Here is a 13,939-nt window from a genome sequence, read left to right on the forward strand (position 1 = left end):
CGTGTGTATATGTGGCTTATTAATTGAATAAGTAAATAAATTGTATGGACCCAGCTAGTTTGGGGGTTCCTATGATTTATTTACTTATTATATTAATAAGCCACAAATGGCACCCCACTCTGGGCGCCATTTACGGTGTATTAATATAATATGTAAATAAATTATATGGACCCGGCTGGTTGGTTGGGGGTTCAGAGCCAAATCCTCTTTATTCCAATGAGACAACACTTTATAGATGCACCTCAAAGCAACATGTGACTGCCCTGACCAATCCAGGTGATTAAACAAGAGGGTTTATTCCTTTTCCATCTTTCCTCTAGTCAAGCCCCACGATTTGGGCGCCAATTAAATGTCTGAGTTTAACAAGATCGTGACTTAAAAATTAAGACTTCAGGTAGAAGCGTGGAAAAGGAAAAAAAAACGGTCTTTTATTAATGAAATCCGAATAAACAACAAATGGTGCAACCAAAAACCCACCTGTAGAGCGCCCGCCCGGCCTCCACGGCCATCCAGTCGATGGCGAAGTCCATCTGGCGCACGAAGGGCGACATGCGGGCGGCCACGGTGTGCGCCACGCTCAGCACCACGCTGGGCTGCTCCCGCATGATCCTGGGGGCGACAGCGCAAGGGGGGACACGGGGGTGGCCCCGGAAATGACGCTGAGGTGGCCCCAAAGGCACCACTGAGGTGGCCCCAGAAATGACGCTGAGGTGGCCCCAAAGGCACCACTGAGGTGGCCCCGGAAATGACGCTGAGGTGGCCCCAAAGGCACCACTGAGGTGGCCCCGGAAATGACGTTGAGGTGGCCCCAAAGGCACCACTAAGGTGGCCCCAGAAATGACGCTGAGGTGGCCCCAAAGGCACCACTGAGGTGGCCCCAGAAATGATGCTGAGGTGGCCCCAAAGGCACCACTAAGGTGGCCCCGGAAATGATGCTGAGGTGGCCCCAAAGGTACCACTGAGGTGGCCCCAGAAACGACGCTGAGGTGGCCCCAAAGGCACCACTGAGGTGGCCCCAGAAATGATGCTGAGGTGGCCCCAAAGGCACCACTGAGGTGGCCCCGGAAATGACGCTGAGGTGGCCCCGAAGGCACCACTGAGGTGGTCCCGGAAATGATGCTGAGGTGGCCCCAAAGGCACCGCTGAGGTGGCCCCAAAGGCACCACTGAGGTGGCCCCAGAAATGACACTGAGTTGGCCCCGAAGGTGCCACCACAGCAGCCTCGAAGGTGCTACCACAGCAACCCCAGAAATGCCACTGCAGTGGCCCCGAAGATGTGACCACAGCAACCCTAAAGATGTCACCACAGCAACTCCGAAGATGCCACCACAGTGGCCTTGAAAATGCCACCACAGTAACCCCAAAGTTGTCACCACAGTGGCCCTGAATATACCACCACAGCAGCCCCCAAAATGCCACCACAGTGGCCCCCAAAGTGCCACCACAGCAGTCCTGAAGGTGCCACCGCAGCAACCCCAAAGATGCCACCAGAGCAGCCTCGAAAATGCCACCACAGTAGCCCCAAAGATGCCACCACAGTGGCCCCCAAAGTGCCACCACAGCAGCCCTGAAGGTGCCACCACAGTGGCCCTGAAGGTGCCACCACAGCAGCCCCTCGGAGCCACCCAAGACTTCTCAGAGCCACCCAAGACCCCTCAGGGTCACCCAGGAGCCACCCAGGACCCCTCAGAGCCACCTGGAGCTCGGGGGACTCCTCCACTCCTTGTGGTGCCCCCCCAAACTACCCCCAGCACTCGAGGCGAGGCCACACCAACACCAGGCAGAGCCGGACAACCACCCCACCGGTGCCACCCCCCATGCCCCCATTGTCCCCCTTGGGCATCACCCCCCTTGCTCATGGCCCCTTTCTCACTCGTAGAAGTCGGACTTGGAGATCTTGAGGAAGGTGCAGTCGCGGTTGGCCTTGATGGTGAAGATGAGGGGCTCCCCGGTGAGCACGGCCAGCTGCCCCACCAGCTCGCCGGGCTGCGTCAGGAACAGGCACACGTCCTCCGCCTTGTCGATCATGCGCTGGTACACGTGCAGGCACCCCCAGAGCACGAAGTGCAGGCTCACGTCCTGCCCAGAGCACGCCCCGTCACCACTGTGGCACGGCCGGGGCGCCCCGGGGACACCCGGGATCACTGGGAGTCACCCGGGATCACTGGGAGTCACCCGGGATCCCACAGAGGCACCCGGGACCCCACAGAGGCACCTGGGATCCCTGGGAGTCACCTGGGATCCCTGGGAGTCACCTGGGACCCCACAGAGCCATCTGGGATCCCCGGGAGCCATCCAGGACTCCACAGAGCCATCTGGGATCCCTGGGAGTCACCTGGGATCCCTCAGAGTCACCCGGGATCCCTGGGAGCCACCCAGGATCCCTGGGAGTCACCCGGGATCCCTGGGAGCCACCCAGGATCACTGAGAGCCACCCAGGATCACTGGGAGTCACCTGGGATCCCTCAGAGTCACCTGGGATCCCTGGGAGCCACCCAGGATCCCTGGGAGTCACCCGGGATCCCTGGGAGCCACCCAGGATCACTGAGAGCCACCCAGGATCACTGGGAGTCACCTGGAACCCCTGGGAGTCACCTGAGATCCCAGATGGCTCTCTGGGATCCCTGGGAGTCATTCAGGATCACTGAGAGTCACCCAGGATCCCTGGCAGGTACCTGAGACCCCACAGAGCCACTTGGGACCTGGGAGTCACCCAGGACCCCACGGAGCCATCTGGAATCCCCGGGAGTCACCTGGGACCCCACGGAGCCATCTGGAATCCCTGGGAGTCACCTGGGACCCCACGGAGCCATCTGGAATCTCTGGGAGTCACCTGGGACTCCATGGAGCCATCTGGAATCCCTGGGAGTCACCTGGGACCCCACGGAGCCATCTGGAATCCCTGGGAGTCACCTGGGACCCCACGGAGCCATCTGGAATCCCTGGGAGTCACCTGGGACCCCATGGAGCCATCTGGAATCCCTGGGAGTCACCTGGGACCCCACGGAGCCATCTGGAATCCCTGGAAGCCATCTGGGACCCCACGGAGCCATCTGGAATCCCTGGGAGTCACCTGGGACCCCACGGAGCCATCTGGAATCCCTGGAAGCCATCTGGGACCCCGGGAGCCACCCAGGGACCCCCAGGTACGAGGGTCCCACCAGCCCCACGTGTGGGTGGTTGTGGTTCTCCCCATGGGGGGTTTTGAACCCTCCAGAGGTTCTGGGGTCGTTCCCACCCCCCAACAGCCACAGGGGAGGAGTAGAGGAGTGGCACCCCATGGAAATATGGGGAGGGGGAGTCAAGGGGCCACAGAAACCCCCCCAAAACCCACCTGGTCACCTTGGCGGGCAATGACAGTCCCAGCTTTGGCGTGGTGGAGCAGGACACGGTTGTTGAGGAGAGAGGGGTCCTGGAGGGAGGAACGGTGTCGTGTGGGGTGGTGGGGGCCATCAGGAGGGGATGGGGACCACCATGAGGGGAGAAGGATGACCAGGAGGTCACAGGGACCACCATGAGGGGAGAAGGATAACCAGGAGATCACAGGGACCACCATGAGGGGACAAGGATGACCAGGAGGTCACAGGGACCACCAGGAGGGGAGAAGGATGACCAGGAGGTCATAGGGACCACCAGGAGGGGACAAGGATGACCAGGAGGTCACAGGGACCACCAGGAGGGGAGAAGGATGACCAGGAGGTCATAGGGACCACCATGAGGGCACAAGGATGACCAGGAGGTCACAGGGACCACCAGGAGGGGAGAAGGATGACCAGGAGGTCACAGGGACCACCACAAACAACGGGGACCACCATGAGGGGAGAAGGATGACCAGGAGGTCACAGGGACCACCAGGAGGGGAGAAGGATGACCAGGAGGTCACAGGGACCACCAGGAGGGGACAAGGATGACCAGGAGGTCACAGGGGCCACCATGAGGGGAGAAGGATGACCAGGAGATCACAGGGACCACCATGAGGGAACAAGGATGACCAGGAGGTCACAGGGGCCACCATGAGGGGACAAGGATGACCAGGAGGTCACGAGGGTCACCATGAGGGGACAAGGATGACCAGAAGGTCACACGGGCCACCATGAGGGGACAAGGATGACCAGGAGGTCACAGGGACCACCACGAGGCACTGGGAACCCACCAGGATGCCACCAGAGACCCACCCCAAGGCAACAGGGGACCACCACAAGGGGACAGGGACCAACACGAGGGGACAGGGACCACCACGAGGCACTGGGGATCCACCCCAAAGGAACAGGGGACCAACATGGAGGGACAGGGACCACCACGAGGCACTGGGGACCCACCACAACACAACAGGACCACCCCAAAGCACGGAGGGCCGGCGTGAAGCGACGGGAAGCTCCAACACGACGAGACCCCCGCGAAGCCTCGGGGGACCCACGTGAGGGGACGGGAACCTTGGGGGCCCCCCAAGGCCTCACCTCCACCTTCATGAGCTTGACCAGCTCCTGCTTGGCGGCCTCAAAGACGAGGTTGGTCTGGCGGCCCTGGAAGGGCCCGAAGGGACACGGCCCCGGCCCCGCCTCGTCCTCGCTGGAGTTGGACTGGTGGGACCCCGGCGGGGGCTCCTCCAGCGTCACCGACTTGCGCTCCTTGGGCTCGTGGGACACCGACTGCGGGACACGGCGGGGTCAGGGGGCGTTTTGGGGGGATTTGGGAGGGTCTGGGGGGGATTCAGGTGGGATTCGGTGAGATTTGGGGTAGGGTTTGAGTGGGATTTGGGGTGGGATTCCGAGGGGGTTTAGGGTGGGATTCAGGGTGGTTTCAGGTAGGATTTGGGGTGGGATTCAGGTGGGATTCGGGGTGGGATTCAAGGTGGTTTGGGGTAGGATTTGGGGTGGGATTCAGGTGGGATTTGAAGTAGGATTTGCATGGGATTTAGGTTGGGATTCAGTGGGGGTTCGAGGTGGGATTCTGAGGGGGTTTGGGGTGGGATTCTGAGGGGGTTTGGGGTGGGATTCATGTGGGATTCAGGGTGGGATTCATTGGGGCTTTGGGGTGGGATTCAGGGTGGTTTGGGGTAAGATTCAAGGTGGTTTGGGGTAGGATTTGGGTGGGATTCGAGGTAGGATTTGGGTGGGATTCGGGTTGGAATTCAGTGGGGGTTTGGCGTGGGATTCAGGTGGGATTCAAGTGGGATTTGGGGTAGGATTTGGGTGGGATTTGGGTTGAGATTCAGTGGGAGTTTGGGATAGGATTTGGGTGGGATTCAAGGTGGGATTCAGGTGGGATTTGGGGTAGGATTTGGGTGGGATTTGGGTTGAGATTCAGTGGGAGTCTGGGGTAGGATTTGGGTGGGATTCAGGGTGGGACTCAGGTGGGATTCAGGGTTCCTGCCGCCGTACCCGTGTGAATCCAGCCATGGTCCCCGTGCTGTCCTCCTGCAGCGACACCGAGATGCGGCCGCGCTCGTAGGCCATGTCGAAGTCAGAGCGGGGACCCTTCTGGATACCTGGAGGGGTGACGAGGTCACCGTGTCCAACATGGGGACAAGACACTCCCCAGTGTCCCCCAGCTGGCCCCAAGACCCCCCATTCCCACCCCCAAACCCACCAGAGATATCCACGGGCATGGAGATGCAGCGGCTCAGGGGTGGCTGCCCTGGGTGTCCCTGCCTGTCCCCTGGGTGTCCTTGGGTGTCCCCTGGGTGTCCCCTGAGTGTCCCTGCCTGTCCCCTGGGTGTCCCCTGAGTGTCCCCAACTATCCCCTGAGCTACACAACCCCAAGACTCCCCATTCCCCCCCAAAACCCACCGGAGATATCCACGGGCATGGAGATGCAGCGGCTCAGGGGCAGATGCCCTGGGTGTCCCTGGGTGTCCCCTGGGTGTCCCTGGGTGTCCCCTGGGTGCCCCCTGAGTGTCCCTGCCTGTCCCCTGAGTATCCCCAGCAATGCCCTGAGCTCCCCACCCCAAGATCCTCCATTCCCACCCCCAAACCCACCGGGGATATCCACGGGCATGGAGATGCAGCGGCTCAGGGGTGGCTGCCCTGGGTGTCCCCAGGTGTCCTCCAAGTGTCCCCTGGGTGTCCCTGAGTGTCCCCATCTATCCCCTGAGCTCTCCACCCCAAGACCCCCCCATTCCCACCCCCAAACCCACCGGAGATGTCCACGGGCATGGAGATGCAGCGGCTCAGGGGCGGCGGCGGCGGCACCGGGGTCTCCAATCCCACACCTTTCAGCAGTTCGGCTGCAAAATCAGACACCCCCTCCCTGAGCACAGAGGGAGCAGCAGAACCCCCCCAAAAGCAGGGGGAAGGTCCCAGCACCCCCTGGGCAGCCCTACCCTGCTCCCGGCCCTCGTCGGTGCTGCCCAGGCCCCTCTTGCTGTGCCGGACGGGGCTGGTGCGGGAGGGGTGGCCGGGCTGGGGGAAGAGCCTCAGGGGCTGCATGTCCTGCAAGAGCAGAGGGGAGGGGGATGATGCCTTAAACTCTACTTAACAATTATTTCTTTTTTTAATTATTTTAATTATTTTTTTTTCCTCTACTTAATAATTATTTTTTTCTCTATTTTTTCCCCTACGTATTAATTATTTCTTTTTTTCTCCAATTATTTTATCCTCTACTTAATGGTTGCAATGGGGATGGCCATGTTTGGGGTTGGGGATGGCCATGGTTGGTTCGGGGATGGCCATGGTTGGGTTGGGGATGGCCATGGTTGAGTTTGGGGATGGCCATGGTTGGGTTTGGGGATGGTCATGGTTGAGTTTGGGGATGGTCATGGCTGAGTTTGGGGATGGTCATGGGTTGGGAATGGCCATGGTTGTTTTGGGAATGGCCATGGTTGGGTTGGGAATGGCCATGGTTGCACTGCAGAAGTTTAGGGATGGCCATGGTTGGTTTGGGGATGGCCATGGTTGGGTTGGGGATGGTCATGGTTGAGTTTGGGGATGGCCATGTTTTGGTTTGGGGACGGTCATGGTTTGGTTTGGGGACAGCCATGGTTGTTTTGGGGATGGCCAAACCCTGGGGAGGAGTTCAGGAAGCAGGAGAATCTTTTCTGGCCTTTTTCCATCGATTCTGCCCCGATCTCCCCCCGCCCCCGCAGGACTCACGTGGCTGAAGAGCTCGTTGGTCAAGCCCAGGTAGTTGTGCAGGGCCAGGAAGGTGACGCGCTGCAGTCGCACCATGATGATCTGAGGGGGGACAGGAGGCCGCCGGTGACCCCCTGCCACCCCAAGGGACCCCTCCGTGGCCCTCCCCCAGCCCCCACCTCACCTGCACCACCCGCACCAAGCTCTCGGGGTACTTCTCGAAGATGGCGGAGAAGGCCTCGACCGGCAGGCGCAGGATGGTGGAGTCCTCGGCGGCGCGGGCGCACACCGTGCGGTACGGTCGCTGATGGCCCTGCGGGACACGGCTGTTGGGGGGCCTGGCCGGCACTGGGAGCTCCAGTCCGGCCGTGGGTGGGGTTTGGGGGGAGTTGGGAGGTGGGAAAGTCCCAGGGTGGCACCAGGGATTGGGCTAGTTGGTGATGAGGATGGCCACGGTTGGCCTGGAGGAATTTGGGGATGGCCATGGTTGGGTTGGGAATGGCCATGGTTGGGTTTGGGGATGGTCATGGTTGGGTTGGGGATGGCCATGGTTGGTTTGGGGACGGTCATGGTTGGTTTGGGGACAGCCATGGTTGGTTTGGGGACAGCCATGGTTGGTTTGGGGATGGTCATGGTTGGTTTGGGGACAGCCATGGTTGGGTTGGGGACGGTCATGGTTGGGTTGGGGACGGTCATGGTTGGTTGGGGATGGCCATGGTTGGTTTGGGGATGGCCATAGTTGGTTTGGGGATGGTCATGGTTGGTTTGGGGACGGCCATGGTTGGTTTGGGGACGGCCATGGTTGGGTTGGGGATGGCCATGGTTGGTTTGGGGACGGCCATGGTTGGGTTGGGGACGGTCATGGTTGGGTTGGGGACGGTCATGGTTGGTTTGGGGATGGCCACGGTTGGGTTGGGGACGGCCATGGTTGGGTTGGGGACGGCCACGGTTGGGTTGGGGATGGCCATGGTTGGGTTGAGGATGGCCATGGTTGGTTTGGGGATGGTCATGGTTGGTTTGGGGACGGCCATGGTTGGTTTGGGGATGGTCATGGTTGGTTTGGGGACAGCCATGGTTGGGTTGGGGATGGCCATGGTTGGTTTGGGGATGGTCATGGTTGGTTTGGGGATGGCCATGGTTGGGTTGAGGATGGCCATGGTTGGGTTGAGGATGGCCATGGTTGGGTTGGGGACGGCCATGGTTGTTTTGGGGAGCCATAGTTGGTTTGGGGATGGCCATGGTTAGGTTTGGGAATGGCCATGGTTGTTTTTGGGGACAGCCATGGTTGGGGTTGGGGATGGTCACGGTTGGAGCGGGGGGGTTTGGGGACAGCGCCGGTACCGTGATGACATCGAGGATGCTGAGCAGGCTGTGGACACTGTCCCCAGGGAACACCTCCTTCATCACCGTCTCCTTCCCGTCCTGCTGAGCACAGAGCCCTTCGTTCCTTCCATCCCCGGTGCCCCCGTCCCGTCCCTGTCCCCAGGGTGTCCCCTGGGTGTCCCCCGAGTGTCACTGGATGTGCTCAGGTATCCCCTGGCTGTCCATGCGTGTCCCCAGATGTCCCCTGGGTGTCCCTGTGTGTCCCCTGGGTGTCCCTGGATATTCCCAAGTGTGTTCAGGTGCTCCCTGGCTGTCTCCAACCATCCCCAGGTGCCTCCTGGCTATGCCATGGCTGTCCCCAGGTGTCCCCTGGCTGTCCCCCGGTGTCCTCTGGGTGTCTCCAGCCATCCCCAGGTGTCCCCTGGCTGTCCCCCGGTGTCCTCTGGGTGTCTCTAGCCATCCCCAGGTGTCCCCTGGCTGTCCCCAGGTGTCCCCTGGTTGTCTCCAGCCATCCCCAGGTGTCCCCTGGCTGTCCCCAGGTGTCTCCAGGTGCCCCTTGGCTGTCTCCAGCCATCCCCAGGTGTCCCCTGGCTGTACCTGGTTATCCCCTGGCTGTTCCTGGTTGTCCCCTGGCTGTCCCCAGGTGTCCCCTGGCTGTCTCCAGCCCTCCCCAGATGTCCCCTGGCTGTCCCCAGGTGTCCCCTGGCTGTCCCCTGGTTGTTTCCTGGCTGTCCCCGGCTGTCCCCTGGTGTCCCCTGGGTGTCTCCAGCCATCCCCAGGTGCCCCCTGGCTGTTCCTGGCTGTCCCCTGGTGTCCCCTGGCTGTCTCCAGCCATCCCCAGGTGCCCCCTGGCTGTTTCCTGGCTGTCCCTGGCTGTCCCCTGGCTGTCCCCAGCTGTCCCCAGGTGCCCCCCCGTGCCCTCACCGGCTCGGTGAGCAGCAGCTCCAGTTTGCCGTCCTGCAGGACGTAGATGCTGGTGTCGGGCTGGCCGGGCCGGAACACGTACTCGCCCTGCTGGCACTGCTGGAACACCATGTGCTTGCACAGCTCCAGGAACAGCGGCTTCTCAAAGTGCCCCAGCACCCTGCGGGCACAGCCAGGGGGACAGCGGGTGACACCGAGCCCGCTGCCACCTCTCCCGGTTGCCATGGAGATGGGGACGCAGGAGAAGAGCGGCCGGTGGTGCCGGGGTCCAGACTCCGCTGGGAAATGGTGGCCAGGGGGGATGCTGGTCCCTCAGGGGGAATTCTGGTCCCTCGGGTGGATTCTGAGCCCCAGGGATGGATTTGATCCTCCCAGGATAGATCCTGACCTCCAGGGAGGGATCCTGATCCCTCAGGTGGAATTCTGGTCCCTCGGATGGATTCTGAGCCCCAGGGATGGATTTGATCCCCCAAGGATAGATCCTGATCTCCAGGGGAGGGATCCTGATCCCTCGGGTGGATCCTGAGCCCCAGGGATGGATTTGATCCCCCAAGGATAGATCCTGATCTCCAGGGGAGGGATCCTGATCCCTCGGATGGATCCTGAGCACCAGGGATGGATTTGATCCCCCCACGAGAGATCCTGACCTCTAGAGAGGGATCCCGATCCCTCAGGTGCAATTCTGGTCCCTTGGATGAATCCTGAGCCCCCCAAGATAGATCCTGACCTCCAGGGATGGATCCTGATCCCTCGGGTGGAATTCTGGTCCCTCGGGTGGATCCTGAGACCCAGGGATGGATTTGATCCCCCCAGAATAGATCCTGATCCCAGGGACAGACCCTGATCCCAGGGCCAGATCCCGCTGCCAGGGCCAGATCCTGATCCCAGGGACAGACCCTGATCCCAGGGCCAGATCCCGCTGCCAGGGCCAGATCCTGATCCCAGGGCCAGACCATGATCCCAGGGCTGGATCCCAATGCCAGGGACAGATCCTGATGCCAGGCACAGACCCCAATCCCAGGGCCAGACCCCAATCCCAGGGCCAGACCCCGATCCCAGGGCCGGATCCCCATCCCAGGGACAGACCCCAATCCCAGGGACTGACCCCAATCCCAGGGCCAGACCCCAATCCCAGGGCCGGATCCCGCTGCCAGGGCCGTCCCCGCTGCTCACCGGACGTTCTTGAGCATGTAGAGGACCTCGGAGGGCAGGTGGGAATTGGCCACGTCGAACTCGGTCAGGTCGGCCTCCAGCACCGCCGGCGGCGGCTCCTTCAGCTGCAGCGTCGGCTGCTCCTTCCGGATGCGCAGCAGCCTTGGGGACACCCGGGGGACACCGCGTTGGGACGCCCAGATGGCACCGAGAGGGTGCCACCGCCCCCCCGAACCGACGGTGCCCCCTCCTCACTTCTTGGCGATGTTGAGCATCTTCAGCTTCTTCTTCATGCGGGGCCGGGAGGTGCTGGAGATGGTGGTGTCCACCAGGGACGACGTGGACTGGGACACCTGGGGGTGGGGACGATGCCCCGGGGTGTCACCCACTGGTGGCCTCATGGTGCCACCCCCAGGTGCTGCCAACCCCCCCCCCGAGCGTCACCTTGCGCATGATCTTGCGGCCGTAGAAGAGCATCTTGTCCCTCTTGCGGAAGCGGTACCGGGGGGTCTCCTGGGTGGGCACCTCTGGGGACACACGGGGGACACGGGCTGAGGGGTGTGGCACTGTCACCCCCCCCCCTGTCCCCGAGGCCACCGGGGCCGTGTCACTCACCCTTAAGGCGCAGCCGGTGCAGCAGGGCCACGACGGCCGTGACGACGACGACGACGGTGAGGCCGAGGCCCAGGATGGCCCCCAGCACCTGGGGAGGGACAGGGGGGTCCCCACGCGGTCCCTGAGGTTCCCACGCGGTCCCTGAGGTTCCCACGGGGTCCCTGAGGTCCCCACGGGGTCCCCGGGGACGGGGACAAGCACGGGGGTGTGATCGATGGCAGGGCCACCGTGGGGACACGGAGGGAGGGGAGGGGCTGGGCGGGATCAGGGACCAGGACACGTCCCCAGGGGACAAGAGTGTGTCACCTCAGGGGTGCTGAGCAGCACTGGGGACATGGGGAAACTGTCCCTGGGGACACGGGGACACTTTTGTGTCACCTCAAGGGGTGCTGAGCAGCACTGGGGACATGAGGACATTGTCCTCGAGGACATGGGGACACTTTTGTGTCACCTCAAGGGGTGCTGAGCAGCACTGAGGACACGAGAACGTTGGCCCCGAGGGCATGGGGACACTTTTGTGTCACCTCAGGGGTGCTGAGCAGCACTGGGGACACGAGGACACTTTTGTGTCACCTCAAGGGGTGCTGAGCAGCACTGGGGGCATGGGGAAACTGTCCCCGGGGACACGGGGACACTGTCACTGGTGGCACGGGGATATAGAGACACAGTGACATGGGGACACAGGGACCAGGGGACATGGGGACATTGGGATACAGAGACACAAGGACATTGGGACATGGGGACATGAACACATGGGGACACGAGAACACAGGGACATGAGGACATGGGGTCATGGGGACACGGGGACATGGAGACATTGGGACACAGGGACAAGGGGACATGAGAACACTGGGGTCATGGGGACACAGGGACATGGGGACACAGGGACATGAGGACACAGGGACATGAGGACACAGGGACACAGGGACATGAGGACACAGGGACATGAGGACACGGGGACACAGGGACATGAGGACACAGGGACACAGGGACATGAGGACACGGGGACACAGGGACACAGGGACATGAGGACACAGGGACACAGGGACACTGTCCTCTCACCGCGCTGGTCGGGAGTCGGTCGGTCAAGAACCGCGGCAGCACCGCCCTCAGGGGCCCGTCCTGTGGGGACAAGGGACAGCTGAGTCCTGGGGACCCCGGGAGCAAGGACAAGGGACAGCTGAGCTTCAGTGACCCCCAGGGTGGGAACAAGGGACAGCTGAGCCCTGGGGATCCCTGGGGTGGGGACAAGGGACAACTGAGCCCTGGGGACCCCGGGAGCAAGGAAAAGGGACAGCTGAGCCCCAGTGTCCCATGGGGTGGGGACAAGGGACAGTTGAGTCCCACTGACCCCCAGGGTGGGGACAAGGGACAGCAGAGCCCCAGTGACCCCCAGAATGGGGACAAGGGACAGTTGAGCCCTGGTGTCCCCAGGGGTGGGGACAAGGGACAGTTGAGTCCCACTGACCCCCAGGGTGGGGACAAGGGACAGCTGAGCCCCAGTGACCCCCAGGGTGGGGACAAGGGACAGTTGAGCCCTGGTGTCCCCAGGGGTGGGGACAAGGGACAGTTGAGTCCCACTGACCCCCAGGGTGGGGACAAGGGACAGTTGAGCCCTGGTGTCCCCTGGGGTGGGGACAAGGGACAATTGAGCCTCAATGACCCCCAGGGTGGGAACAAGGGACAGCTGAGCCCCGGGGATCCCTGGGGTGGGGACAAGGGACAGCTGAGTCCTGGGGACCCCAGGAGCAAGGAAAAGGGACAGCTGAGCCCCAGTGTCCCATGGGGTGGGGACAAGGGACAGTTGAGTCCCACTGACCCCCAGGGTGGGGACAAGGGACAGTTGAGCCCTGGTGTCCCCTGGGGTGGGGACAAGGGAGAGCTGAGCCCCAATGACCCCCAGGGGTGGGGACAGGGGACAGCAGAGCCCCAGTGACCCCCAGAATGGGGACAAGGGACAGTTGAGCCCCAGGGATCCTGGGAGCAAGGACAAGGGACAGCTGAGCCCTGGTGTCCCCCAGGGGTGGGGACAAGGGACAGTTGAGCCCCAGGGACCCCCGGGGTGGGGACACTGAGGTGACAGGGCCATGTCCCACCTCGGCCTCATCCTGTGGCTCTGACTCGCTCTGCCCCATGGCCGGGGGGGGCTCTGCCCATCCAAAGTCCTGCCAAAACGGGGCACAAAGGGACAAAAAAGGACAAAAAGGGACACTTTGTGACACGGGGACAGCCGGGTGACACCCCAGTGACACCTCACGGGGTGGCCTGGGGCGGGTCTGCCTCTGGGACAGGGTTGTCCCCAGAGTGTCCCCAAGGGGCTCAGGGACATCAAGTGGCCACAGAGGACCTTGTGGTGTCCCCCCCCTTGGGGACTTCGGTGTCACTTCCCCCTTGGGGACAGGAAGTGGTGGCAGGAACCGCCCTGTTGCGACAGGTCCTGTCACTGGGCTGAGGCCCCCGGGGGCTGTCACCCATCTCTGCTGTCACCCATCCCTGCTGTCACCCATCCCCGCTGTCACCCATCCCTGCTGTCACTTGTGCCTGTTGTCACCTCCTGGCACCGGTGCCACCACTGGGACCTGCCCCAGTGTGTCCCCTCTGTGTCACCTGCCACCACTGTCACCCATCCCTGCTGTCACTTGTGCCAGTTGTCACCTCCTGGCACCTCCTGGCACCGGTGCCACCACTGGGACCCGCCCCAGTGTGTCCCCTCCGTGTCACCTGCCACCACTGTCACCCACCCCCATTGTCACCCTGCCAGTGCCACCACTGGGACCCACTCCCATGTGTCCCCTCTGTGTCCCCTCCCTGTCATCTGCCACCACTGTCCCTGCTGTCACCTGCCAGGCCTGGCC

General features: G+C 62.3%; 1 protein-coding gene across 1 annotated transcript in view; it reads right to left on the minus strand.

Moving 5' to 3' along the window:
• Positions 1-13,933, minus strand: part of LOC113985161 (patatin-like phospholipase domain-containing protein 6) — a 44,190-nt gene extending 30,257 nt beyond the window's left edge. Inside the window, exons 1-17 of the mRNA XM_039380942.1 lie at positions 13,181-13,933; positions 12,147-12,206; positions 11,085-11,172; positions 10,914-10,996; positions 10,725-10,822; positions 10,491-10,631; positions 9,318-9,477; positions 8,412-8,492; positions 7,255-7,383; positions 7,092-7,172; positions 6,323-6,431; positions 6,137-6,226; positions 5,382-5,488; positions 4,458-4,649; positions 3,335-3,412; positions 1,874-2,079; positions 478-609 (exon numbers count right to left, since the gene is read on the minus strand). Coding sequence (XP_039236876.1) covers positions 478-609; positions 1,874-2,079; positions 3,335-3,412; positions 4,458-4,649; positions 5,382-5,488; positions 6,137-6,226; positions 6,323-6,431; positions 7,092-7,172; positions 7,255-7,383; positions 8,412-8,492; positions 9,318-9,477; positions 10,491-10,631; positions 10,725-10,822; positions 10,914-10,996; positions 11,085-11,172; positions 12,147-12,206; positions 13,181-13,219 — 1,874 coding nt within the window. The 5' untranslated portion in view covers positions 13,220-13,933. The remainder of the gene's footprint in view (positions 1-477; positions 610-1,873; positions 2,080-3,334; positions 3,413-4,457; positions 4,650-5,381; positions 5,489-6,136; positions 6,227-6,322; positions 6,432-7,091; positions 7,173-7,254; positions 7,384-8,411; positions 8,493-9,317; positions 9,478-10,490; positions 10,632-10,724; positions 10,823-10,913; positions 10,997-11,084; positions 11,173-12,146; positions 12,207-13,180) is intronic.
• Positions 13,934-13,939: the final 6 nt, after the last annotated feature.

The sequence above is a fragment of the Pipra filicauda genome, unplaced genomic scaffold (assembly GCF_003945595.2).
Source record: "Pipra filicauda isolate LSUMZ 115617 unplaced genomic scaffold, ASM394559v2 scaffold1096_size50013_pilon, whole genome shotgun sequence".
Classification (NCBI taxonomy): domain Eukaryota; kingdom Metazoa; phylum Chordata; class Aves; order Passeriformes; family Pipridae; genus Pipra; species Pipra filicauda.